This window comes from Salvelinus alpinus, chromosome 4 (assembly GCF_045679555.1).
Source record: "Salvelinus alpinus chromosome 4, SLU_Salpinus.1, whole genome shotgun sequence".
Taxonomy (NCBI): domain Eukaryota; kingdom Metazoa; phylum Chordata; class Actinopteri; order Salmoniformes; family Salmonidae; genus Salvelinus; species Salvelinus alpinus.
The window spans coordinates 44,283,709-44,307,570 of NC_092089.1; the positions used below are offsets into that span (position 1 = coordinate 44,283,709).

Sequence of the window (23,862 nt, forward strand, 5' to 3'; positions counted from 1 at the left end):
CTGAGAGTATCTCATGATATGCTGTAGACCACACTATTTACCAAGAGAGTTTTCATCTATATTCTTCGTATCTGTCTATTTACCACCACAAACCGATGCTGGCACTAAGACCGCACTCAATGAGCTGTATACGGCCATAAGCCGTATAGGAAATCGCTCATCCAAAGACGGTGCTCTTATTGGCCGGGGACTTTAATGCAGGGAAACTTAAATCCGTTTTAGCTAATTTCTACCAGCATGTTAAATGTGCAACCAGAGATAAAACAAAACTCTTGACCACCTTTCCTCCTCACACGGAGATGCATACAAAGCTCTCCCTAGCCCTCCATTTGGCAAATCTGACCATAATTCTATCCTCCTGATTCCTGCTTACAAGCAAAAACTAAAGCAGGAAGCACCAGTGAATCGGTCCATAAAAGAGTGGTCAAATTAAGCAGATGCCAAGCTACAGGACTGTTTTGCTCGCACAGACTGGAATATGTTCCGGGATTCTTCCGATGGCAGTGAGGAGTACACCACATCAGTCACTGGCTTCATTAATAAGTGCACCGACGACTTCGTCCCCACAGTGACTGTATGTACATACCCCAACCAGAAGCCATGGATTACAGGCAACATCCGCACTGAGCTAAAGGGTAGAGCTGCTGCTTTCAAGGAGCAAGACAAACCCAGAAGCTTATAAGAAATCGCGCTATGCCCTCTGACAAACTGTCAAACAGGCAAAGCGTCAATACAGGACTAAGATCAAATCGTACTACACCGGCTCCGATGCTCGTCGGATGTGGCAGGGCTTGAAAATGATTAGACTACAAAGGGAAGCACAGCCGCCGCGAGCTGCTCAGTGACACTAGCCTACCAGTCAAGCTTAATAACTTCTATGCTCGCTTCGAGGCAAGTAACACTGAAAAATGCACGAGAGCATCAGCTGTTCCGGATGACTGTGATCACGCTCTCCGTAGCCGATGCGAGTAATACCTTTTTAAACAGGTCAACATTCACAAGGCCGCAGTTCCAGACGGATTACCAGGACGTGTACTCCAACACTCCCCAATGCTTCGTTTGCTGGCTGCTGCATTCTGTAAGAACCAACGCCGGAGATGAGAAGCAGGTTCAGGAAGTTGAACATTTAATGTAGGCCAGACATGGGAACAGGACATGAACAGTGTCAGAACCAGGTAACAAATGACATACGGAAGTTAATGCAGCAGCGGGGAACTTACAAATATATGCGAGGTAATTTACAGGTGATTCCAATAGATCACTGATGCGCGTGACGAGGGAAGGCAGGTGTGCGTAATGATGGTGGTAGGAGTGTGTAATGCAGGGCAGCCTGGCAGGAGAAGGCGTGACAATATGTGTAGTCACTTTAACTCTACCTACATGTACATATTACCTTGACTAACCGGTGCCCCCGCACATTGACTCTGTACTGGTGACCCCTGTATATAGCTTCGCTATTGTTATTTTACTGCTGGTCTTTAATTATGTGTTACTTTTGTTTCTTATTTTTTTACTTAACACATATTTTTCTTAATGGCATTGTTGGTGTGCGGCAGGTAGCCTAGTGGTTAGAGCATTGGGCAAGTAACAGAAAGGTTGCTAGATCGAATCCCCGAGCTGACAAGGTCAAAATCTGTCGTTCTGCCCCTGGAACCCACTGTTCCTAGACCCTCATTGTAAATGAAAATTTGTTCTTAACTGACTTGCCTAGGTAAATAAAGGTGGCGGCTCCCATGCACTTACCACAAATTCCTCGTTTGCTAAATTCACAGTATTGTACATTCCTCTCTTTTACTCTTCAATTTTTTGTATTTTTTTTTGTATTGTCATTTGCACATGATCTCAATTTTAGCTAACACACCGGCATATTTGAAAAATGAAAAGTGTCATTGTGCTGCTGTATTAGTACATTGAACCATATAGCGCGCTGTGGTTTCAAAACTCTGTGGATATTGCTAAAACAGTGACGTCATATCTGAAATCTGAAATCTTTACACACCTTCGTCATTAAATGTCCATTAGTCTCACGTGAAAAGTAATTTGTAATATTGTTTTTTAGGGCACCGAGTCTTGACTGTTTACATGTTGAGATTCAATTGGCACATCATAAGTTGCCATCTTAGAGCAACAGCAATGAGGAATCAGTCGTATTTATAATATGACAAAATACAGTTCCTATAGAAAGTCTACATCCCCCTTAGATTTCTTCACATTTTGTGTTACAAAGTGTGATTTAAAATGGATTTAATTGTCTTTTTTGTCAATAAACTACTCAAAATACTCTAATGTTAAAGTGGAAGAAAATGTGTAACCTTTTTTAAAGATGAATGAAAAATAAAACACTCAAATACCTTGATTAGATAGGTATTCACCCCCTGAATTAATACATGCTAATGCCAAAAGTGTGCAAAGCATTTTGATTTGTTTAACACTTTCTTTGGTTACTACATGATTCCATATGTGTTATTTCATAGTTTTGATGTCTTCACTATTATTATACAATGTAGAAAATAGTACAAAATAAAGAAAAACCCTTGAATAAGTATGTGTTCTAAAACTTTTGACATTTAGTGTATATAACCAATACATGACTTTCGAGGAGTAGGACAGTTGATACAAACCTATAACTAACTATAACTTTTCCATTATATGAAATTATATTATCACATTCGCTTGCTCGTTTGCCATACTAGTCTGATGAGACCATATAGCAACTACGGGAACTAACCTGAAACAACCAAACTGATGGACAATGTTGATTGGCATGTGGAATTATGTCCAATGAAGTTGCAAAGTTAAAGTGAGAGGCGGGATTAGGTATTGTCCAATGAGGTTGCGGGTGAGCCAAACATGAAAACCAGTTTTTTTTGAATTATTCTCTTTGAGCAAACCCGAGAACAATGCTGTGATGACGTTGTACATGTAATAGTATAACTTTAGACCGTCCCCTCGCCCCGACACGGGCGCGAACCAGGGACCCTCTGCACACATCAACAACAGTCACGCGCACACCACCGCTACCTAGCTAGCCATTTCACATTGGTTACATACACATTTGTGCACATTTTTCAGGAACCCATTTTCGCTCGTGAGCTAATTTCAAAACTATTGTTTTTATAATTTCAGCCATTCTGGAAAATGTCTTTAAAGCTTAGCTTTGGGGCACTAACGCAAGTTTTTAGGTCTCAGGAAAGGTCATCACACTATTGTGATCACATCCATTAAACTGACACTGCCTAGTATAATACAGTGGATTTAGGTTGAAATCATCCTTTCTTGGTGTTGTGGATTCCCAATCACACTCATCCTTTTCTTTGTTCACTTTTCAGTCTCAGTGTCCGCAGCCCCTGTAGAGGATAATCAAGTTGCCTACATATGTCAGGAGGGTCATGTCATACTTGAAGCACCGTTTAAAGAATTGGATGCCCAATGTGACGAGAGCTGGACCATTGGCAAAGAGGTAAACTATTGCATATATGCTTATGACAAGTAGATACAATGTGAGGTCAGGCATTTTCTATTAGCATAATTTTTTCGCATCTCACCATTTATAGTATCATCAACAGTATGCAGAGGGGCAGGGGCCATTTTAATTTAGACATGACATGTGATAAGATATTTTTCTTTCTGCAGCCCATTGCCATTTATAAAAACGACAGGGGTAAAGTAAAGAAGGAATACATTTCTCCATGCAAGGACGTGTTCTTTGGAAAAGTCATCCTTAGTAAATGTGCCAATGTCACATTAACTATTGGTTGCACCAAGGTAGGTCAACTTTATGAATACAATTCACCTTCCTTTCCTCTGTTAGTGTCTGCCAAGTACCAACATAGTACAAAAAAAATGTATATTCACCCCTTCATTTTTTTTTTACAGGATGGGTTACATAAAGAGACCAGGATCCACTTCTTAGGTATGGTTTCCCCTGAAGTTATTGGTGTATTACACAACATATCTACCATTGATATAAATATTAAGCATTGTTGTCATCATCATTGCTCATATCACTCTTTTTCCTACTTAGGGACAAACGCTATCACTGCCACCGCAATCGCTCAAATTGCTCATTATGGTAAATGATGCTTTTTTTAGACCATGCATTACATTTTGATTGTACAATTATCAAAATAAAATATACTTTACAAGTGCAGATTATCAATTTCTATAACTATCAGAACAAGTTTTGTTGCCACAGGGAAATTCTTGTTCTTTTAATTTTATTACAATGAGAGATTTTGAAATGAGTTTTAGACAATCAGCATTTTTCAAATAATGCAAATAATTAATTTAACAACTATTTTCTTTTTTAAATTTTAGGACTTTGGGCATTGATGATGCTTTTGGTCTTTTTGATTGTACTTTAAATGTCATCTGAAGGAAGCTGAAGCAAGGGGACTCCAACGATGTTGGTCTCACCCAGATGACACCCCACGACGTCGATCCAGCTGATAAAGAACAGTTAGGCCCACCTTTTCAAAGTTAATCTACTATAAGCATGATGTAATTAATCTAAGGGAAACGTATGACTTCTACAGCTTTTAGTTGTATGGTTTTTGTCTCATTACTGTCTTCTACGCAACGTTACTTTCTTACCTTTTTTATGACCACCCATTTTTTTCCCCCCTGTACAGAACATAGTAAATCTCAACCAAGTAAACCAGTATGATGGGTGAAGTTCACATCTTTTTACCTAAGAGAGGAAGAAAGACATTGTGTTCTGTTTTAAATGAAAATTCAACAGAACATTTCTCACTGCTGTCCACCTACAATTAACTGCACTGCATCATCATGCAGAACCATGTAGCCAGAGTTATTTATTAAATATTTATTAAGCTATGTATTACCTAGTGAATATAAAATGCACGTATGAATGTACAATTAGCTAGAAAAACAAGCTGTAAACTTGTCCGTTACAATAAATTCATTATTACATTGCCATCTCTGCCTTGGGCAATTTAAGGCACGCAATGGTTTGTACTTCATCAAGATGCTTTGGAACCAGTGGCACATTTTAAGAATATATATTTTAAAGTAGTCTTATATAAGTACTCCTACTCACCCCTAGATCAGAGAATAAGCTTAGAGACAAGTGACTCGATTGATTGATTGATTTCACCAGAGAGATGTACTGTACAATAGTGTTTAACACTTGGTAATAATAATACTTCTTTACCTCCCTCCAGTCCATAAAACCAAACACTTTTATATGAACTGACAACCATCATTTTACACACATTAAGAGGAGCCCTTTTGAACATGAGCAGCATTAAACAAACATTTTAATAAGGTTTATTTTCTTGTGTTGATTTCATGCATGTGTACTTTCGTAGCATAGTTGTATACCATAATGCTTTTGATGAGAGATAATCACCCATTTTCATGCTCTGCTCATTTTCTAATCTGTCCTGTGATGTGGTGGTGATGCATTAAAAATAATTGTCTCCAAACATTGTGACGCTTTTGTATCAGGGTTTTGATTGCCAACACATGTACACAAAAGTAAAAATGTTAAGAACACGTGTGTGATATGCTTGAGTTTACAGGGATATATTTCCGCCTTGTAATGTGTTGGGATGATTCTCAATGAAGATTGACAATGACAAAAATATCAATTGAGAGGTGATAAGAGTTTAACATCCTGTTCATGTGAATGTTATTTATGCTAAATAAATCATGTACATGAAAATCTATTTAAAAATCAAAACCGCCATCCAATGAATATAGTAAATTCATTTAATCTACAGACATTTTGTGCTGTCCTACAAATCATTGCCAGATTATTTAACTATAGAAATTCCAAATACAATATACTGTATAACACATTTCAATGTATTATTTTTAATATGAAATAATATCAAATAGTACGTTATTTTATATTGATCAGTGTTATCTTGACTGTGAACATCTGTTAATGGGGAAAAAATGAAGTTATTTAGATTAACCCAAATATGAGATGACTGAAAGAGACCACACATTCTCAGAAACACGCTCAAACTGTGGCGACTAAAAAAGTGAGGACTCATCTTAAGAAAAAGCAAGACAGAATTGATCTAAAACAGTGATATTTCAGAACACACAGTACATGTGCTTGTGATACTTTACAAAATTATTTACATCACTTTTTATTTTCAATGTATACACAGCATTGTTGATCATATCAAAAACAAAACCTGACTGGTAGCCTAAGACTCCTGCAAGTTTAATTTTCTGCCAATTTCGTTTAGCCAGTTTCTCAAGCCCCTTATGGTTTGCATGGAGGAAGACAATACATTTTTTTGTTTCTGCATAAAAAATACATTTTGGCCTAACATAAAAGGTATCAATTATGCCTAAACAGAGTTAATTTGGAACCTTGCTTGGCTCAGATGAAATGCATCAAGGCTGGTTTCATCTCTTTGCAGAGTCCAGCATGTCCCACCAAACCCTTCCATCACTGGTGAGCCCCATTGAACAGTGCTTGGATTAATTCCATTTCAATACCAGTCAATACAGGAATTGAATTAGGCTTGAAATTCAAAAAGACCAATGCTGTACACATTGGTCATTTCCCAGTTCAAAACTCAATGTCAATTCCTGGTTTGGCTGAGATGTGAATGGAATTAGCTTCAATGTTGCCATGGAGCGACCGTCCAGAGTGACCTCTCGTCGTGGACCATTCCTTCACCTTTTCCTGAAACTCCTTGTTGGGGTTAAATCTTGGGGCTTAGATCACGGGGCCCCTTCACTAGGCCCTGCTCCTTGCGCATCACAGGCGCGTGAATGCTGCAGTCCCGTGCCTCACAGAAGCCAGGCACTCCTGCGTTGCCTGCCATGCCAGGCTGGCCCAAAGCGCCTGTGAAACCACGGGGCCCTCTGGGACCTGCCATACCGTTCTTTGGCTCTGCTGGGTGACCTGGCAGCCCTGTGTGGAATTAATTTAAACAATTGGAGTTGGTGTCTTAAAAGTTCACTTGAAAAGACTTCCTGCTAACATCAATGTTGAATAAAACCACACAATGCCTATTCCAGTAAATCTGGATGTGAGTTACAGATACTTTCCAACAAGTTACAGATACTTTCCAACTAAGACAAGCAATTTTGAGATAGACCTGAGAGTTTCACACCAGTGGAAACAGTGTCCTACCTCTGAGGCCTTGATGCCCATCGTGTCCTGGCAGACCTTTACCAGGCTCACCCCCCTTTCCTTTCAGACCTTTTGTTCCTGTGGAGTAGAACAGAGAGCTTGGGGGTGAACTCTGAAGCTATGCCACTACAAAGGAGCTTCACTAATTTTCACTTGAAATGAGCCTTACTGATCAGGGTTTAGTTTACCTGGAATCAAGTTTGGTTGAAATAAGACATTTGGATTACATACCTCTTTCACCCTCTGCCCCCTTCTGACCATCCACTCCTGTGTCCCCTTGGATGCCCCTGCTTCCTTTGACTCCAGCTTTGCCCGCTTTACCCTGAGAGAGAGCGAGAGGTCAACAGAACTTATCATAATTTGGACTAAAGGCCTTCCTTAGTAGATAGGGGTTGGTTTGGGGGATGTGTGACTCACGGGTTTGCCTGATTCTCCAGTTGGTCCCCTGGTTCCGGGCGGCCCAATAAGTGTGCGGTTGTTGATGGGGCAGCCTTGGGAACACTTGGCCCGGATGGAAGCTGCATACTGGGAGATCTGGGCTGTCACCACTCCTTTACACAGCTGCAATACCTGCTCATCTGTCAGCCCAGGGCCCTGAGGTCAAAAAGCTGGCAATCAATCAATCAATCAACCAAGCAAGTAAATAATCGATCAATCAATCAGTCAGCAAACGTTCTTGCTAGATATGGGTCAATGTAAAATAAAGGGGAGACCCTTCCTCCAGGCAGACTGGAGTTGGCTCCTGATACGCACAGGGGCACCTGGCACTCCTTTAGGTCCAGAGCCACCTTTGACGCCCAGGTCACCGCCTGGACCTGGCTCTCCTCTGGAGCCTGGGATGCCGGGGGGTCCATTTCGTCCAACAATGCCATCAGGGCCGATGGTACCTCTCTCCCCTTGCTGCCATTCAGAGATGAGGGGAAGGAAGGAGAGAGACAGACAGAGGGGGAACACTGTTCAGTCACTGAACACAAAAAGTCACGATTTAAACTCAATCTCAATACTTCTACCTAATCAAATCATTTAATTCTCAATACTTCTACCTAATTAAATCATTTAATTATCAATACTTCTACCTAATTAAAACAGTTATATTAGGATCTTATGACATAACAGGAACTCAACTCTTTACAGTATGTGCTGTTGTGTCTGCTGTCATCTAGGAACAACCTATGGTTTTTATGTGACATAGAATGGGTTAGGGTGAAAAAAACACATACTTTCACAGAATGGAGTATACAAACCTGTCCTTTGTCACCACGCGCTCCAAAACTTCCCTGTTTGGAAAGAGGAACAGAAACATTTTTGGTAAGAAGAAAAACAGACCCACTACATCACTGGAAACAGGAAGTAGATAGATGTGAGAGTGACGTGGCCTCGGCATTGCCATATGATTTACCTTGTCCTCTTTCTCTCCCTTCACACCAGTTCTTCCAACCCCGCCCTGAGGAAGGAACAATCAGCACATGAGATGAGTCAGTAAGATGCCATGGCAATGATAGGACTGCTTATTACAGCTTATCAGTCACAAAGGAAAGACCCAAACATAAACAGTAGATGACCAATACACATCCACTTTCACTTACTGGTGTGTGTGTGTGTGTGTGTGTGTGTGTGTGTGTGTGTGTGTGTGTGTGTGTGTGTGTGTGTGTGTGTGTGTGTGTGTGTGTGTGTGTGTGTGTGTGTGTGTGTGTGTGTGTGCGCGCTTGATTAACTGTGAGAAATTGACTGGTAATTTAGCAGTGTGATGGGGAACGTAAATAAAAGGTTACCTTCTCACCATCAGGTCCTGTCTCCCCTTTGGCTCCCTAGAAACAAAGCATTAAATCAACAATTGCATAATCATCAAAAGACAATGATGATAACTGTAGTGATAATGACAATGTCTGTGTAATGACATATACACACAGGCTGGGCCTGCAGGCCTTTAGGTCCTGGTTTCCCTGGAACTCCTGCATCTCCTCTCGCTCCTTGAGGCCCCTGTAATATGAAACACACACATAGGTAAACTTCTGCAAATACACACACACACACACACTTTAGAATGAGAACCCTTGTTCAAAAAGAGGGATTTAGTTCAATTCCAATGACAGATCCTTTTTAATTGTCTAAACTTATAGCAAGATACACGGTACTCTTGCCACAACCTCTCTGACAGTTAAGCTGTGTTTTTTTAAACTAAAACCAGAATGACCATCTGTGTTTTTAACTGGCATTGAAACCTTTTCAGGGACTTTACCAACAGATCTGATGTTTTCAGGGACTTTACTAACATATCTGTTACCTTCCTTGTTTTGACTGTCAACAATATCACATGGGTGTCTGTCCACCCACACGAAACCCTTAAGCAACATGGCATTTACATCTGATTAACAACACTGAGGGGACTTTACTGAGGAATGTGGAAGTGACAGTGTCTGTATTGTGATCTGTAGTCTACTGTGCACATGTGATTGAGATTAGAGCACCTCATATAGTGGTTATAAAGCCTGTCTTACCCCAGCTCCTACTCTCCCAGGAGGTCCCCTGACACCATGATCCCCTCTCGCGCCCTAGGAGGGAAGACTGGCCATTATTTACAAAGTATTCATTTAAGTATTAAAAGTACATGTCCGCTTTTAGTTTATTTAGTAAATATTTTCTTAAAACTGCATTGCTCGTTAAGTGCTTGTAAGTAAGCATTTCACGGCCATTGTGATGATGTCATCCTGATACCCAGCATGCAATTCTCCTTCACTTTACCTTTTGTCCAAACTCTCCAGGAAAGCCGATCACCCCAGGAACTCCAAGAGGACCCTGGAAAATAAACAGTAAATGTAGTTTGTTAGGAGAAATCCCATCAACAGATTCCTTATCTATTTATTACTAATTTAGTAGTTATCATACTGATACTCACATCCTCTCCAGGCTCCCCATCACTGCCTGGCATGCCCCCTGGGCCTTGGTCACCCTGAGAGAGAGGAAAGAGAGAGATACAGAGAAAACAAAAAGTGGAAGAGAAGAGAGCAAGGGAGACATTGATACTACAGTATCAATCTAATCTCCCACGTGGAGAAGGTGCTATCGTTATGGCCAAAAGTGTTTAACAGCCACATGACTCACAAAATCAACAATAGCAAAACCTTCAGTGAAAATAACAGTATGCAGTTTAGGGAAAACACCCATGAACACACATACATCTTGGGGGAACCAGAGTAGTTTCTGTGAAGAGTAAGGGCCAATGACTTTTGAGAGCAACTAGAGTACTTTCTGTGAAAACAACATAACTCCTGTCCCCCTAAACATACCTTGTGACCAGTCTCTCCTCTGCCTCCTGGCTCTCCAGGATACCCCTATAAAACACAGAAAGAAAAAGCAAGTTAGGATTAATGGTCTCTCTCCATGTAGGGAATAGCATAGTCTTGGTAGAAAAGGACAAACAAGAGGTTCAAATGGAGAGATGAATGGTGTGACGGATAGACAGACATCCATCTTACATTATAGCCCATCTCCCCATGGTCTCCTGAGAATCCAGGTGCTCCAATCTGACCCTGTGGAAGAGAACGGATGAGATGGAAGACATTTTAGACAGGAAATGGAAGTTATACAATTTGTTTTAAATAATGAGTTATTCAACCTTGGTTTAATTAACCATGGTCACAAAGCAAGGTTGAAAGGCGCTACCTTTTCCCCTTCTGTTCCCTCAGGACCCTGTTTCCCTTCTGCTCCAGTTGATCCCTGAGAAGGTCGGAAAAAAATATGTCTCAACATGGCCAGAACAAACTACAATAGTTTGTATGTTGTTTGTATGTTAAATGGAAATGATCACATCACATAGCCTGTTTGAGGCTTTCACATCATAAAGTCTTAGTATTGCTTCTAGTGAGAGCTGTGTAAGGAGCTGAGTGAAGAATTGATTTGAGCATGTTGAGAATTTGCTGAGTTGTGGTAGCCACCATGTTTACCTTGATACCTCCAGTTCCATCAGGCCCACCAGGCCCTGCCTCACCAATTGGACCCTAGAAAAAGACAAAGAACTAAACACATGAGTAGGGCCAGACTGAAACATGCTGGGGATTTAGTATCACATTTCCTTACACTCATTTGAGGAAGAACTTTATTTTACGCTACAGAAATGACCAGGTAGTTTATTTCCTTAGAAAATCCAACGGTAATTGGTAATTACACAATAATAACCTATGGATTGTTTCTTTGTTTCTTTGTGATTAATTGAAATTAAATCCCTGCTATCAAACCAAATATGGTTATCTACAAAACATAACAGCTACATTGTGTCAATACTCACAGTCTCACCCGTTACCCCCACTCCTCCGCGTGGCCCCTCCATACCGATGTCACCCTGTTGAGGATAAGGAAGACAACTTCAAATTGTCAATTAAGATTTTTGGGGGGTGTAATTTGCGGATACTTGTGATGGCATAGTGGTATTCTATGATGCCATGCTGGTACTCTGTGATGTCTCTGTTGAACAGTGGGGGTTTGTAATGTCATACCTTTTTGCAGGTTTTGGGGTCTACCTGATGGATGCGGTAAAGGAGTCAATGAAACGCAGACCGTTCCATTGACCATATCTGTGGTGTCTTTCAATACAACTCGGAAACTTAGAACCTATGAGTTAAAATGTACCTACGTTTTTGCGTAGAGCTTCCTGTTGGTCAATTCTGATATTTTCCAAGTGGATAACTTGGACCCCATCTTTCTACAATACCTTTTTAAGAGTTTCTGAGTTCCGAGTTGTCGTGACCGTGGCAATACTGGATCTCTGTAATGTCACACTGGTTCCCTGTGATGTCATACTGGTCCTATGTGACGTCATATTGGTTCTCGGTGGTACAGCAGGGGTTTTATGTGATGTCATGCTGTTTCTTGTTGGTTTAAACTTTAGATGAACATTATGGTGGCTTGGGCTGTTATTAGTGAACATTCAAATAAGATTTTGTGAAGGGTCACACTGTTTTTGATATGGGGTTATAATGGCTTTTTAGGTAAAGTGTGATTTTGTTTGATGTGATACATATTTTGTAGAATGCCGGACTGGTTTTGAGGAAGGGTCTTTACCTTCAGTCCTAGCACCCCTGTCTCACCTGGATCTCCAGGAAGACCAGGCAAGCCCTGTAGGAGAGAGAAAGAATGAGAGACAAGGTGCAAAAGAATGGAATAAAATATAGACCAAGAGAGAGAATGAGAAAGGGCGATCCTAGTTGTTGAAGCTCAGCCTTTCATCTCAACTACACAACATAGCCACTCTCCAGTTCTGAATAATAAAGAGATCGCCATCTACTGGCCATAATCAATATAGAAAAACGTTACATTGCCTGTGCCATGTCGCAGAATTTAGACCAGAGCATAGAAACAGATCAGAGCAAAACAATGAAAGAGAGATACATTACATCTGTGATATCCTTTGGAGGCCTATTATTACCTGGGCTCCAGAGAAACCAGAGGCACCGTCCTCCCCATCAGGCCCGGAGTCACCCTGTAGAGATGGCAAAGGTCAATACAGCTGTTGAGTTAAGTTCAAGGGTAATGTTGACGCCATACTTTTTAAGTTACAAATATTCCTCCCAGGGAGATACCGTTTCTCTTTTGAGGTTGTGGCAAGCCTGTTTGCAGTGGGGTTGGGCAACCTGGGTTCAAGCCTCGCTTAGGGAGTTGGATAGTGTCTAAGGCTGATTTGGGTGAGGTCTTTGATTGTACTTTTTTCACTTCCTCACCTCAGGCCCTGTGTCTCCTCCTCTTCCTAGAACTCCTTTGAATCCTTTGTACCCCTGAACACAACACACAGGAACAATATCAACAGCATTACTCCAATAAGGATATGAGCACTATGAATTTGATATAGTGATAATACAGTGATTAACACTCACCTCCCGTCCCTGAGCCCCAGGGAAGCCATCTTTACCTTGCAGTCCTCTGGCTCCCTAGATGGACAGACAGATAGACAGACAGATATTTTGTTTAGTCCAGAAAACAGAAGGATACCACAGGATGGTGGTGGATGGGGTGAGTTACCCCCATACAATGCAAATCACTTAAGGACCCAGTGAAGGCTATATAAATGCCATTTAATCAGTATTAATCAGCAAAGTACATGGATGCTTGCTGTTTATAAGGTTCTAAATTACATTTGCACCTTCGTCCTACCTTGGGCCCTGCAAACCCAGCGAACCCTGGCTCTCCAGGCTCACAGTTACAGTCTGTTGGCCCCTCCTCCCCCAGAGAAGCCTCCCCACCACCAGGGGCCTGGAGCGACTCTTCGTAGGGATCCTGCTCGTATGGTACCTGCAGTTATAACATGAAATCAACTTACATGACAGAACACAATGTTACATGACATGCCATTACTAAACATTACACATAACATACTTTCCCCCTTGACTTCCCCTCACCTGTGTGGTGGTGGTGTAGGGGTAGGAGTCCTCTGTGATCATGCTCACACTGGTGGGGGCTGGTGCATAGGGGTCATATCCAGATGAGGGTTGCTGCTCCTCATAACTGTGAGTGGGCTCCGGTGGGTATTCCTCTGCCAGCGAGGAATGGGGAGCGGTGGAGGGGTTTAAGTGAGGGAAATGTTTGCATTCTGGCTTTTGACTAGAGGGAGGGACTTTGCTATGTTGTAGTTATTACCTGGTTGTGGGTATCCTGAATGCTCATAGTTGTCGACCAAGGAGCCCTCATAGGTGTGTTCATCACCTAACATGACACAAAACAATAATTGAACAAGCTTGAAACAATAATTGAACAAGCCTAAAACCTCCCCAGTAAAATTATAGTCTGTTTACAGAACAAAATAGCCTGTTATTAGATATATAAACCAATGTAATATTTGTACGCAAATATCAAAAATCTTTCATTGTGGTGACATGAGAATATAGGTCTATACATTTTAACCGCAATCTAGGTCAACTGAAATAAAATCAAGATATAGCCTACTGTTTTAGCTTACCTCTAGAAATGTGGATAATTAGCTAACATCAAACAGTAGTTATTGGCGCGAAGGCTAATGGCACTAACAATGCACGTCAGGCAGCTCACCTGAGTGGTAACCAGAGTACTCGTCCTGCGCGTGGGAGGGGAGGATGCACAATAGGAGCACGAGCAGCGGCGAGATAATGGACACCTGTAGAAAAGGCGGGAAAACAAAGCAAGGTTAAACGAACATGTGGCTGTAGCCTATTTCTTCGCCACTATAACGATAAACAAAAGACAATGGTTGGAAGACCTACCTTTGTCGGAAGATGGAAGACCTCTCAGCTCAAAATGAATAGCCTGCGGGCGCTCTTATTTCGTTACACTTTTAACTCCTTCTTAATTTAATAACTGTTTTGAGGACGAAAAATTAGGTGACTGTAGACGTCTAGGCTAATGAAGGCTAATGGATCACTAAGAACATTTTATACCAAATTATCATGGCCCTTTTAAAATGTCAGATATATCTCCCTCTGGTGGTGGTTACGCACATTAAAACAACTCATTCAACTCAAGCCCCTGTTTTCTTGTATAGGCATTCCAGACATGTATTAATTGCCCACTTGTAGGCTATGTAACATATATGAATAATATTCAACATTCATATGGTCTATATTTGACTAAGTCCTTGACAAACATCAGATTTCATATCAATCATAATATGACATCTGTAAGATCATAGGTCTATAGTCATATATCATATAGGCCTGCAGTAAGCCTAGGCTACCGTTGGAGTAGGCTAAATGTCTACATTTAGGCCTACCTACTAGGCCTATGATGAATCTGCTAAATAAGAAAAATGCTAACTTTATTTTCAAAAAACTGTATATACTGTATGACAAGCAGCAAGAGTGTGTATCCTACTTCAAAATGAATTCACAAAAAGCAACAGTTTGTGGAGTTGAAATAAAAATTGGGCTGCAAGGTGGCCTATCAGACCATCACTAGAAAAGGCTATATGTTATTAGGGGAGATGACCAAAGATGGTCTGTGGTTGGGTAGTTGGCCGGAATATTTGGTAAATATTTGTTAAATGACACGCTGGACATGTCACGAAGCCTACATTTCTGGTATTGAGCCATATGGCTAAATCATGTCCAAAAATAGAGTAGCTTCTTTTTATTTTCCAGAGAGAAAATGGGCCAATAAACTGACATCCTATTGGATGTCATATGACATGAGAGATGTGGAAGGAGATTCTGCAGGGATCAGCCATCCAGGTGATAGGGTTGTATTATGCTCTGTAGATTTAGGCAAGAGCTCATCTGCACCTTGAACAAGATAGAGATGAGAAATACAGGCTCAAATAGCTCTTTGTTAGGGTGAAACCACAAGGTGAACCACAGCAGTTCTCAGGCCCTTCTCACATTCCAGGGCACTTTCTCTGTACTCTAAAGGCTCTCTTCATCCCACTCCTCTGAGACGGTAAAAGGCCTTTTCTCTGTTTGCTGTGATGTCAAGCAGCTGTCTGTCCAGCATGAGTCCACCACTTTTCATCCATGCCATTTCCAGCTTTTTATTCAAAACTCCAAAGAGGACATCAATAAAACACTTGTGCAGTAGTCTATAATGGACCTAAATAAATTATTAAAAGACAACGAATAAGAGCACCTGAGCAATAAATAAATGTCAGTGTATACATGACAAATGGTGCTCAATGATAATGCAGATAACTGAGTCTATCTGTTGAAATAAACCAATTTATTTTGAGTATTCCATACATTACCTGGGCAAGTACCCAGAATGCTTTGCAATGTAGAGTTGACGCCATACGTCTGCCTGGTGGTGTAAATCGGTGATCACCACCGACCTCCAGGCCCCCTGGGACACTGAGGTGCTGTGTGGGATATAGACTGCTCACCTCCACTAACTCTAATCCTTCCATTTGAACAGTTAGTAGTCATGAAAAAGCTTCCTTTGACTAATTCTCCAATATAATCACTGTTCATTGGATAGTAATACACTATCCACAAAGAATTGCTGCAAAAAATAAGAAATGTAACTGCTTCCATCTGTACCCAGAGTGTAAACTGAGATCCTGGACTTCTTGATTGATGCAAATTTGATATTGTTCATTTATATTTAGCTACCGTTAACAAAAAAAACATACATTTATCCAAACTGTCAAACAACAAAATCACCTCTCAAAGTTGCAAAGTGCAATGTTTCAAGCCTTGTCGGTTGACTTGCTGTTGTGTGTAGTGGAGTGCTCTGTAAGATAAATAAAGTAAAATCGGCACATTCCTGAGAAACTTACAAACTAAAGTAATTATCTCCTAACTACCCTTAATTCAGAGGGAACTCAAACACTGTTAGGGGCTGCATGTGAACCACTAGGCTAATCATACTGAAAATAGGTCACATAGTATTTCATTTAAACGCCAATGTATATTTAGGTTTCTTTATGCTCACAACACACCAGCTAAATCAGTCCATGTCAAATACACTCTCACACAGTACCAAAAATAAACCCTCATTACCGCATCATTACACAACCAGTAGTTAGATTAGGTTCCTCAATCCAGCATCACTGAGTACACCACCTGCGGACCAGAGAACCTAGGCCCAAGAACCACACTACACTATTGGACCAAACACAGCATTCACATCCAGAATCTGGCGTAGCAACATCCCAGAAACCTTCTTAGACCATGATGCCTGCTCAGCTTGCTTACCTTCACCCTGGGGGCTCCCATGGTGCTGGTTCTGTCTGTTTGGTTCTGTCTAATCCACTGAGACCAGACCCTCACTCAACGTATCGGATAGTCCACAGGTTTTTAAAAAAGAAAGACAGAAAAGTCCAATTTATTTCCTCCCTGAACTGTGCTCCTTACAGCATTCTCACTCCCCACTCACAGCACTGGTCCCCCTTCCTCTCTCTCTCTCCCTTGCTCTCCCTCTCTCAGGGATCCATAAGGTTCTCAGGCAGCCACGGGCTCAGCTCCCTCTTCTCCTCGACAGGGTGAGAAATACCTGAGTCTAACCTTAACCCCAAATACACACAGGGGCAGAGACACAGACAGAAGAGAAAAGAGAGGGATGAGCGAGTAAGGAGAATATGATAAATACAGAATTAGAGAGGGAGGGTTTAAAACAAATGAGACTAGTGCAGGGTCCATTTTGTTGTGAGCATTTCAGTATACTGACACAGTTGTGCAGGTCGTGAATACCCCAATAACTAAAAACATTCAAACATTGACATTTGGAGCTGTTCAAGTAGTACAGTTAAGGTTAGGGTCAATCTATAGTCATTCACAAAAAAAATCTATTGACATTCTGATTATGAATTGAATACCCATTTAAAGTAACGGCTTAACAGGTGATCAACCTCAGTACCAATTGAATAGTGTTGTGACAGATATTGAAAAGTATTTTTATCCCATCATTAAAAGAATGCAGATGCACATTGACCCCAGGCCTGACCTTTTGACCTGCTGGTAAAAGTGTGCCAATTATGGACACTCCTGTCCAACATTCAATACAGTACACTGAGAAATGCACAAACTGCCCTGAGGGGTCTCAACCAATAGGGTTGGCCTGGGAGGGGCCATTTACACCTAAATGATTACATTAATATACAGTGGGGAGAACAAGTATTTGATAACCTGCAAAATCGGCAGTGTTTCCTACTTACAAAGCATGTAGAGGTCTGTAATTTTTATCATAGGTACACTTCAACTGTGAGAGACGGAATCTAAAACAAAAATCCAGAAAATCCCATTGTATGATTTTAAAGAAATTAATTTGCATGTTATTGCATGACATAAGTATTTGATACATCAGAAAAGCAGAACTTAATATTTGGTACAGAAACATTTGTTTGCAATTATAGAGATCATACGTTTCCTGTAGTTCTTGACCAGGTTTGCACACACTGCAGCAGGGATTTTGGCCCACTCCTCCATACAGACCTTCTCCAGATCCTTCAGGTTTCGGGGCTGTCGCTGGGCAATACGGACTTTCAGCTCCCTCCAAAGATTTTCTATTGGGTTCAGGTCTGAAGACGGGCTAGGCCACTCCAGGACCTTGAGATGCTTCTTACGGAGCCACTCCTTAGTTGCCCTGGCTGTGTGTTTAGGGTCGTTGTCATGCTGGAAGACCCAGCCACGACCCATCTTCAATGCTCTTACTGAGGGAAGGAGGTTGTTGGCCAAGATCTCGCGATACATGGCCCCATCCATCCTCCCCTCAATACGGTGCAGTCGTCCTGTCCCCTTTGCAGAAAAGCATCCCCAAAGAATGATGTTTCCACCTCCATGCTTCACGGTTGGGATGGTGTTCTTGGGGTTGTACTCATCCTTCTTCTTCCTCCAAACACGGCGTGTGGAGTTTAGACCAAAAAGCTCAATTTTTGTCTCATCAGACCACATGACCTTCTCCCATTCCTCCTCTGGATCATCCAGATGGCCATTGGCAAACTTCAGACGGGCCTGGACATGCGCTGGCTTGAGCAGGGGGACCTTGCGTGCGCTGCAGGATTTTAATCCATGACGGCGTAGTGTGTTACTAATGGTTTTCTTTGAGACTGTGGTCCCAGCTCTCTTCAGGTCATTGACCAGGTCCTGCCGTGTAGTTCTGGGCTGATCCCTCACCTTCCTCATGATCATTGATGCCCCACGAGGTGAGATCTTGCATGGAGCCCCAGACCGAGGGTGATTGACCGTCATCTTGAACTTCTTCCATTTTCTAATAATTGCGCCAACAGCTGTTGCCTTACACCAAGCTGCTTGCCTATTGTCCTGTAGCCCATCCCAGCCTTGTGCAGGTCTACAATTTTATCCCTGATGTCCTTACACAGCTCTCTGGTCTTGGCCATTGTGGAGAGGTTGGAGTCTGTTTGATTGAGTGTGTGGACAGGTGTCTTTTATACAGGTAACGAGTTCAAACAGGTGCAGTTAATACAGGTAATGAGTGGAGAACAGAAAGGCTTCTTAAAGAAAAACTAACAGGTCTGTGAGAGCCGGAATTCTTACTGGTTGGTAGGTGATCAAATACTTATGTCATGCAATAAAATGCAAATTAATTTCTTTAAAATCATACAATGGGATTTTCTGGATTTTTGTTTTAGATTCCGTCTCTCACAGTTGAAGTGTACCTATGATAAAAATTACAGACCTCTACATGCTTTGTAAGTAGGAAAACCTGCAAAATCAGCAGTGTATCAAATACTTGTTCTCCCCACTGTACATATCTGATAGAAATGTGTAGATATTTCGGACCATTTCTAGTCGCAACATGGAAAGACACTGACAATTGTTAATGCAGTTCTATTGTTTAAAAGGAAGTAATCCATGAATTCTAAAGCAATTGTGGCTTTACAACTGATAATGGAATTTATATGTTTAAAGTAATGACTAAAGAATTCCACCCTGAAACCATATAATTGTATGAAATTTATTAGAATCATAAAACTATAATCTGATGATGTGTGTAGTTTTAGTCAGAATTAGAACAAGGACCTTTTGTTCCTTTTTAGTATGTAAGCAGGGTGCAAGTGTGAAACAAATGATAAGAGGATGATTACAGGACATTCATTACAAATGATTACAGGACATTCTGTCCCCACCTGTGGAGTGGAGAAACTGTTAGGCTTGCAGAAGATTATGAAACATGTTGCAGATTAAAGAAACAATTTATCTGTGTAGTGGAAAAACACTGACTGTCTGAGCAAGGCGTAGCTTAAGATTTGAACTTGTTTGTGTGTGTTATAAAGACTGTGTTTGCATTTTTGATTTCAGAACGTTCTCGTGAATAAAGAACCAACCTTTTGCATAAACTGAGTCTTTGCCTAATTATTATTAAACCCAGGGTCTTACAAACCTCGGGGTTTGGGCAAAGCTTAAATAATTGTTTAGTTATCATTGGGATTGAAAATTCTCGTGACAACAACATAAGTCATTTTTGTGAGAATGAAAAGGTAACCTTACTGAAGTAAGACTTTTCTCTGAATACTTCTAAATAAAGGGCCATCATACACACAAAAGCTTTTACACAGATTATGACCATGATCATTAAAGTACACATATGAAGCTTTTATTCTCTATTCAAAGTTCAAACACAATGCTGTTTTAACTTTAAACATCAAACCGTTTTTTTTGGAAGTGAATCAAATACAGGGGTAATTATGAATGTACAACAGAATTCTGAGAATCGTGTTCTAACAGTTTATTTACATTCTGTAATCTAATACAACAGGCATTTAATAACCTCTCAGTTTAAGACAAATGTTTAAAGCTGCACTGTTGCTTTAAAATATCATCATTAGATTACATCAAAGAAAGATTTGTCTGTGAGTCAAACTACAATTTCTATACATGCATACCACTTAGTATGAAGCCATGAATTGAGCACTTAGTATAAAGGCGTGCATTCTAAGTGGTACGCTATTATGAACATTGGAACGTAGCTTTGGTTGGCTCCTTGACCTGATCTCTGGTTTTCCAAGCCAAAGTACTAAACTTGAAAATCACTTCTCTTCCTTTTTCTTCTTCTTTTTCTTCTTTCGATCATGAGGTCTCTCATCCGGCGAGCAGGAATCCCTGTGAATGTCCACACACATTCAATTCACCAAACATGTATACAGCCAAGGCATTCATCAACCACTAAATGTCTGCAACCAGCCTTGATGGTGACTTCATACAATTAAACACTGTCAGATTTGAATGCATGAGACAATAATATTCAGTCAATCCACTACTCTCTGACTCACCTCTTTCTCTTCTTCTTGCGCTCCTTCTCTCGGCTGCGCCCCTGGCTCTGCTCTGGGCTGGGGTCTTTTCTGCGCTCTTCACTGAGGTGGCGTTTGTGGTGGGAGACGTGTCCATCCCTGGAGCTGACGTGAGATTGGCGGGACTCTATGGAGGCAGACCGCCTGTCCTCAGACCTTCTCCTGAGAGTCAAACGGTTCAGGGGAGTCACTTTTTATTTTTTAAATGCTCCTTAAATAAGTATTACAGTACTAATTGGATTTTGTATGAGCCATCATGTAGGTAAGAAGACAATGGTTGGATTACCTGTGTGGGCCGTGTTTGGACTCTCTAATCTCTTCCTTCCTCTCCTCCTCTTTCCACTGACTGGACAGTTCAACAGAGTGGACATTAATCACCTCCCGAATCACCTGCAGGATTCATGAAAAACATATCCAGATATAACACACACACATCAAAGTAAAGTACATCCATTAACATTCTATTGAAACAGTCACACACCCACACACCTCAGTGTAGGACTTCTTGGTGTTGTGGACGTTCTTGGCTCTGTAAGACTGCCGCCGTCTCTTGTAGTCCCTCATCTCAGCCATTAGCTCCAGGTGAGACTTGTGCTCGTTCTGATCGTTACCTAAAGAACAAAAATAAACACAACAGACTCACTGGAATGGATTTAGAGGAGCAATTCATAAGAAAAGTGGCGTAAACCACACTACTGATCTCAATAGTTAATGTTTATAGGCCTACCCTTTTTGAGCTTGGCCACCAAATCAACATAAAGGTCCTCATTGTTGGTTGCAACAGCTTGATCCTTCTGTTTGATGCCCTCTCTTGTCACGTGATCAAAAAGAGCCAATCGGTCTGCCACAGTAAGGTCACAGATAGCTCGCTTCTGGTTCTGAGGAACTTCTGAAGGGTCTGTGGAGTATTCACCTGCAGCACAATGAAAAGGGCTTTACACACACTCACATGCTACAACAGTTTCACACAGAGTAGAGAGTCATGAGAAGTCCTTAATTCAAAAGCTTTTAAGAACACATTGAGATGATCACTCACACCTTCAGTATGAAAGGTTTAAAAAAGAGTAAAGGCCTTTCCCCAACACGTACAGGGAAAACGTGTGTGTGTAATGCCCCCAACAGAGGCAGCATGTTTGAAAGGATATGGCATTAAAAGGATACTGCACGTAATCAGTAAGCCTGAACGAGGGAAGAACCTCCTGTAATTACTCACCCCTGTCACTGAAAACAAAACACAGAACACGTACAGATGACAAACTCAAAGAAACTATATCATAAAATAAAAAACCATAGCCACCATATTTAGCAGTGTTTATAATGAATTAATGCATGTTAATTGAGACCTTTTTAGACATGGGCAAGGCACTGAAGACGTACGAGCTTGGTAAAAAATGATCTAAACATTGGTTGCTCTTTGGTGAAATGACCATTAATTGCTTCTCCAGAATAAAAGCATAAATATTTTGTGGGGCATGTCTACCACAGAGTCGAACTAATGCTGATGGCCATGAATACAAGCATAGGGTTTGATCAGTGACCTAACACTAATGTAAGGGTGTAAAGATCTTACTTTGGCTGTACAGTCCCTCTGTCCTAATTGGCGGTGCACTTGCTCTTGCTTGAATAATCACTTGTTGCTGTGTGTGTTTGTCTACAGGTGAGGCAAAACACAAAGAACGATGTGAGACAAGCAGTGGGCTTCCCCAACCCAGAGTCAGTCCAGGGAATTTTGACTACTACATTAAGTTGAGATTCACTTTGCAGTGGAATAGTGTGACACTCACCCATTGTGAAGCTGGTAATGCTGGTATTCTCATAACACAGAGAGTGGTCATACATCTCAGCCTTGGGAAAGGAATTTTACTTTTTTATAAAAGCTTTTAAGAACATAATAACAGATAAGGTTGTTGTACAATTAGAATGGAGAGTTTTTCCTGATCATTTGACCTCACCACTTTGGTCCGCTCTAGTTATAGGGTCCAGTTTTTCTAGGTCTGGCCCTATGGTCAGGAAAAACTCCTTACCCTAATGACAAGCTACGCCAGAAAGTGTTGATGGCTCAGTTGATATTTCAGTTGAGTATGTGTGTGAGTATGTGATACTGTATAGCTCTTTAACCTGTTCCTCATGGGAGTATCCAATCTGGCTGAGTTGGCAAGTGGCTTTGTGTCTCTCCATGCTCCTGCTTGGCACTCTGTGGTTCGGGTCATAGGGGCACACCTCCATCGGCTCCTGTGGAAGGTCATTTACAAGTTATAATCTCATCTCTACTTGTTGTAGCATGCATGTCATGTATACAGAGACTTAATGAATCGCCCATCATCTAGGGTTTTCCCATTTATTTGGAGGCCTCATATCTAGCTAGCTACACATACACAACAGATGGTGCACATTTTAAATATGGATATATGGATATTAGCTCAGGTAACGTTATGAAAACATTGATTATGGGGTGAACTAGTCCTATAAAGAACGCCGCGCTTTCAGGGTTAGGAGAACCACCCATCGTATCTGAGCAGTTGAATAAATATAGCTAACTAGCTTCCTGACCTACCTGAACTGAGCCGTTGTCCTGGTCCTGTCTCCATCCCAGGGTCTCGAACAGCTCATTCAGTTGTCTCTGGCAGTTCTCGGTGAACTCCGTCAACTCTTCCAAACTTCGCAGACGAGCCTGGTGATTTTCTGGTGAGTCGCACATGTCATAGTCAGGTAAAATCTAAATTGTGTTTACATTAAAAGGGGATTCCTTACATTTTACTCCAACCCATATTTGATATTGAGATTTTCGAACGTTGTTCAGCACCACTGTCGCATTTTAAAAGCGTAGGCAGTGTGACGCATGTAGATGACGTAAGCCCGACTGAGGTGCATTCGTGGTAATTGAAGAATAAAAATAAATGTAACGTTTAGTTTTGAATTGTACACATTTGCCGCTAAAAGCTGAATTGCAGCATACGTAGGCCTACGTAAGTAAGTAAATCAAATAAAACATATGAGATGTAGTATACAATATTACAGTTAAACAGCTTCACAAAGTAAGGCA

At 41.2% G+C, this 23,862-nt stretch overlaps 2 protein-coding genes across 3 annotated transcripts in view; both read right to left on the reverse strand.

The window, feature by feature from the left end:
- LOC139573644 (collagen alpha-2(IX) chain-like) overlaps positions 1 to 17,068 on the reverse strand; it is a 28,944-nt gene extending 11,876 nt beyond the window's left edge. The window contains exons 1-26 of one of the 2 annotated variants that reach the window (XM_071397328.1): positions 16,768 to 17,043; positions 14,159 to 14,243; positions 13,751 to 13,816; positions 13,513 to 13,646; positions 13,268 to 13,405; positions 12,991 to 13,044; positions 12,838 to 12,891; positions 12,546 to 12,599; positions 12,182 to 12,235; positions 11,409 to 11,462; positions 11,068 to 11,121; positions 10,787 to 10,840; positions 10,600 to 10,653; positions 10,411 to 10,455; positions 10,020 to 10,073; positions 9,866 to 9,919; positions 9,622 to 9,675; positions 9,032 to 9,103; positions 8,896 to 8,931; positions 8,523 to 8,567; positions 8,368 to 8,400; positions 7,877 to 8,023; positions 7,541 to 7,717; positions 7,355 to 7,445; positions 7,124 to 7,201; positions 5,262 to 6,901 (exon numbers count right to left, since the gene is read on the reverse strand). In XM_071397328.1, coding sequence (XP_071253429.1) covers positions 6,690 to 6,901; positions 7,124 to 7,201; positions 7,355 to 7,445; positions 7,541 to 7,717; positions 7,877 to 8,023; positions 8,368 to 8,400; positions 8,523 to 8,567; positions 8,896 to 8,931; positions 9,032 to 9,103; positions 9,622 to 9,675; positions 9,866 to 9,919; positions 10,020 to 10,073; positions 10,411 to 10,455; positions 10,600 to 10,653; positions 10,787 to 10,840; positions 11,068 to 11,121; positions 11,409 to 11,462; positions 12,182 to 12,235; positions 12,546 to 12,599; positions 12,838 to 12,891; positions 12,991 to 13,044; positions 13,268 to 13,405; positions 13,513 to 13,646; positions 13,751 to 13,816; positions 14,159 to 14,243; positions 16,768 to 16,788 — 1,974 coding nt within the window. In that variant the 5' untranslated portion in view covers positions 16,789 to 17,043 and the 3' untranslated portion in view covers positions 5,262 to 6,689. Of the gene's footprint in view, positions 1 to 5,261; positions 6,902 to 7,123; positions 7,202 to 7,354; positions 7,446 to 7,540; positions 7,718 to 7,876; positions 8,024 to 8,367; positions 8,401 to 8,522; positions 8,568 to 8,895; positions 8,932 to 9,031; positions 9,104 to 9,621; positions 9,676 to 9,865; positions 9,920 to 10,019; positions 10,074 to 10,410; positions 10,456 to 10,599; positions 10,654 to 10,786; positions 10,841 to 11,067; positions 11,122 to 11,408; positions 11,463 to 12,181; positions 12,236 to 12,545; positions 12,600 to 12,837; positions 12,892 to 12,990; positions 13,045 to 13,267; positions 13,406 to 13,512; positions 13,647 to 13,750; positions 13,817 to 14,158; positions 14,244 to 16,767 lie in introns of those variants that run through there. The other variant, XM_071397329.1, reaches the window with a different exon arrangement.
- A 3,035-nt stretch (positions 17,069 to 20,103) lies between these two features.
- LOC139573647 (U11/U12 small nuclear ribonucleoprotein 48 kDa protein-like) lies at positions 20,104 to 23,682 on the reverse strand. Its single transcript, XM_071397333.1, has 9 exons — positions 23,374 to 23,682; positions 22,938 to 23,051; positions 22,604 to 22,664; positions 22,390 to 22,470; positions 21,547 to 21,732; positions 21,309 to 21,430; positions 21,106 to 21,209; positions 20,802 to 20,981; positions 20,104 to 20,631 (listed from the first exon to the last, which is right to left on the reverse strand). The coding sequence occupies exons 1-9, from the start codon at positions 23,515 to 23,517 to the stop codon at positions 20,559 to 20,561; spliced, it is 1,065 nt and encodes a 354-aa protein (XP_071253434.1). The 5' UTR covers positions 23,518 to 23,682; the 3' UTR covers positions 20,104 to 20,558.
- Positions 23,683 to 23,862: the final 180 nt, after the last annotated feature.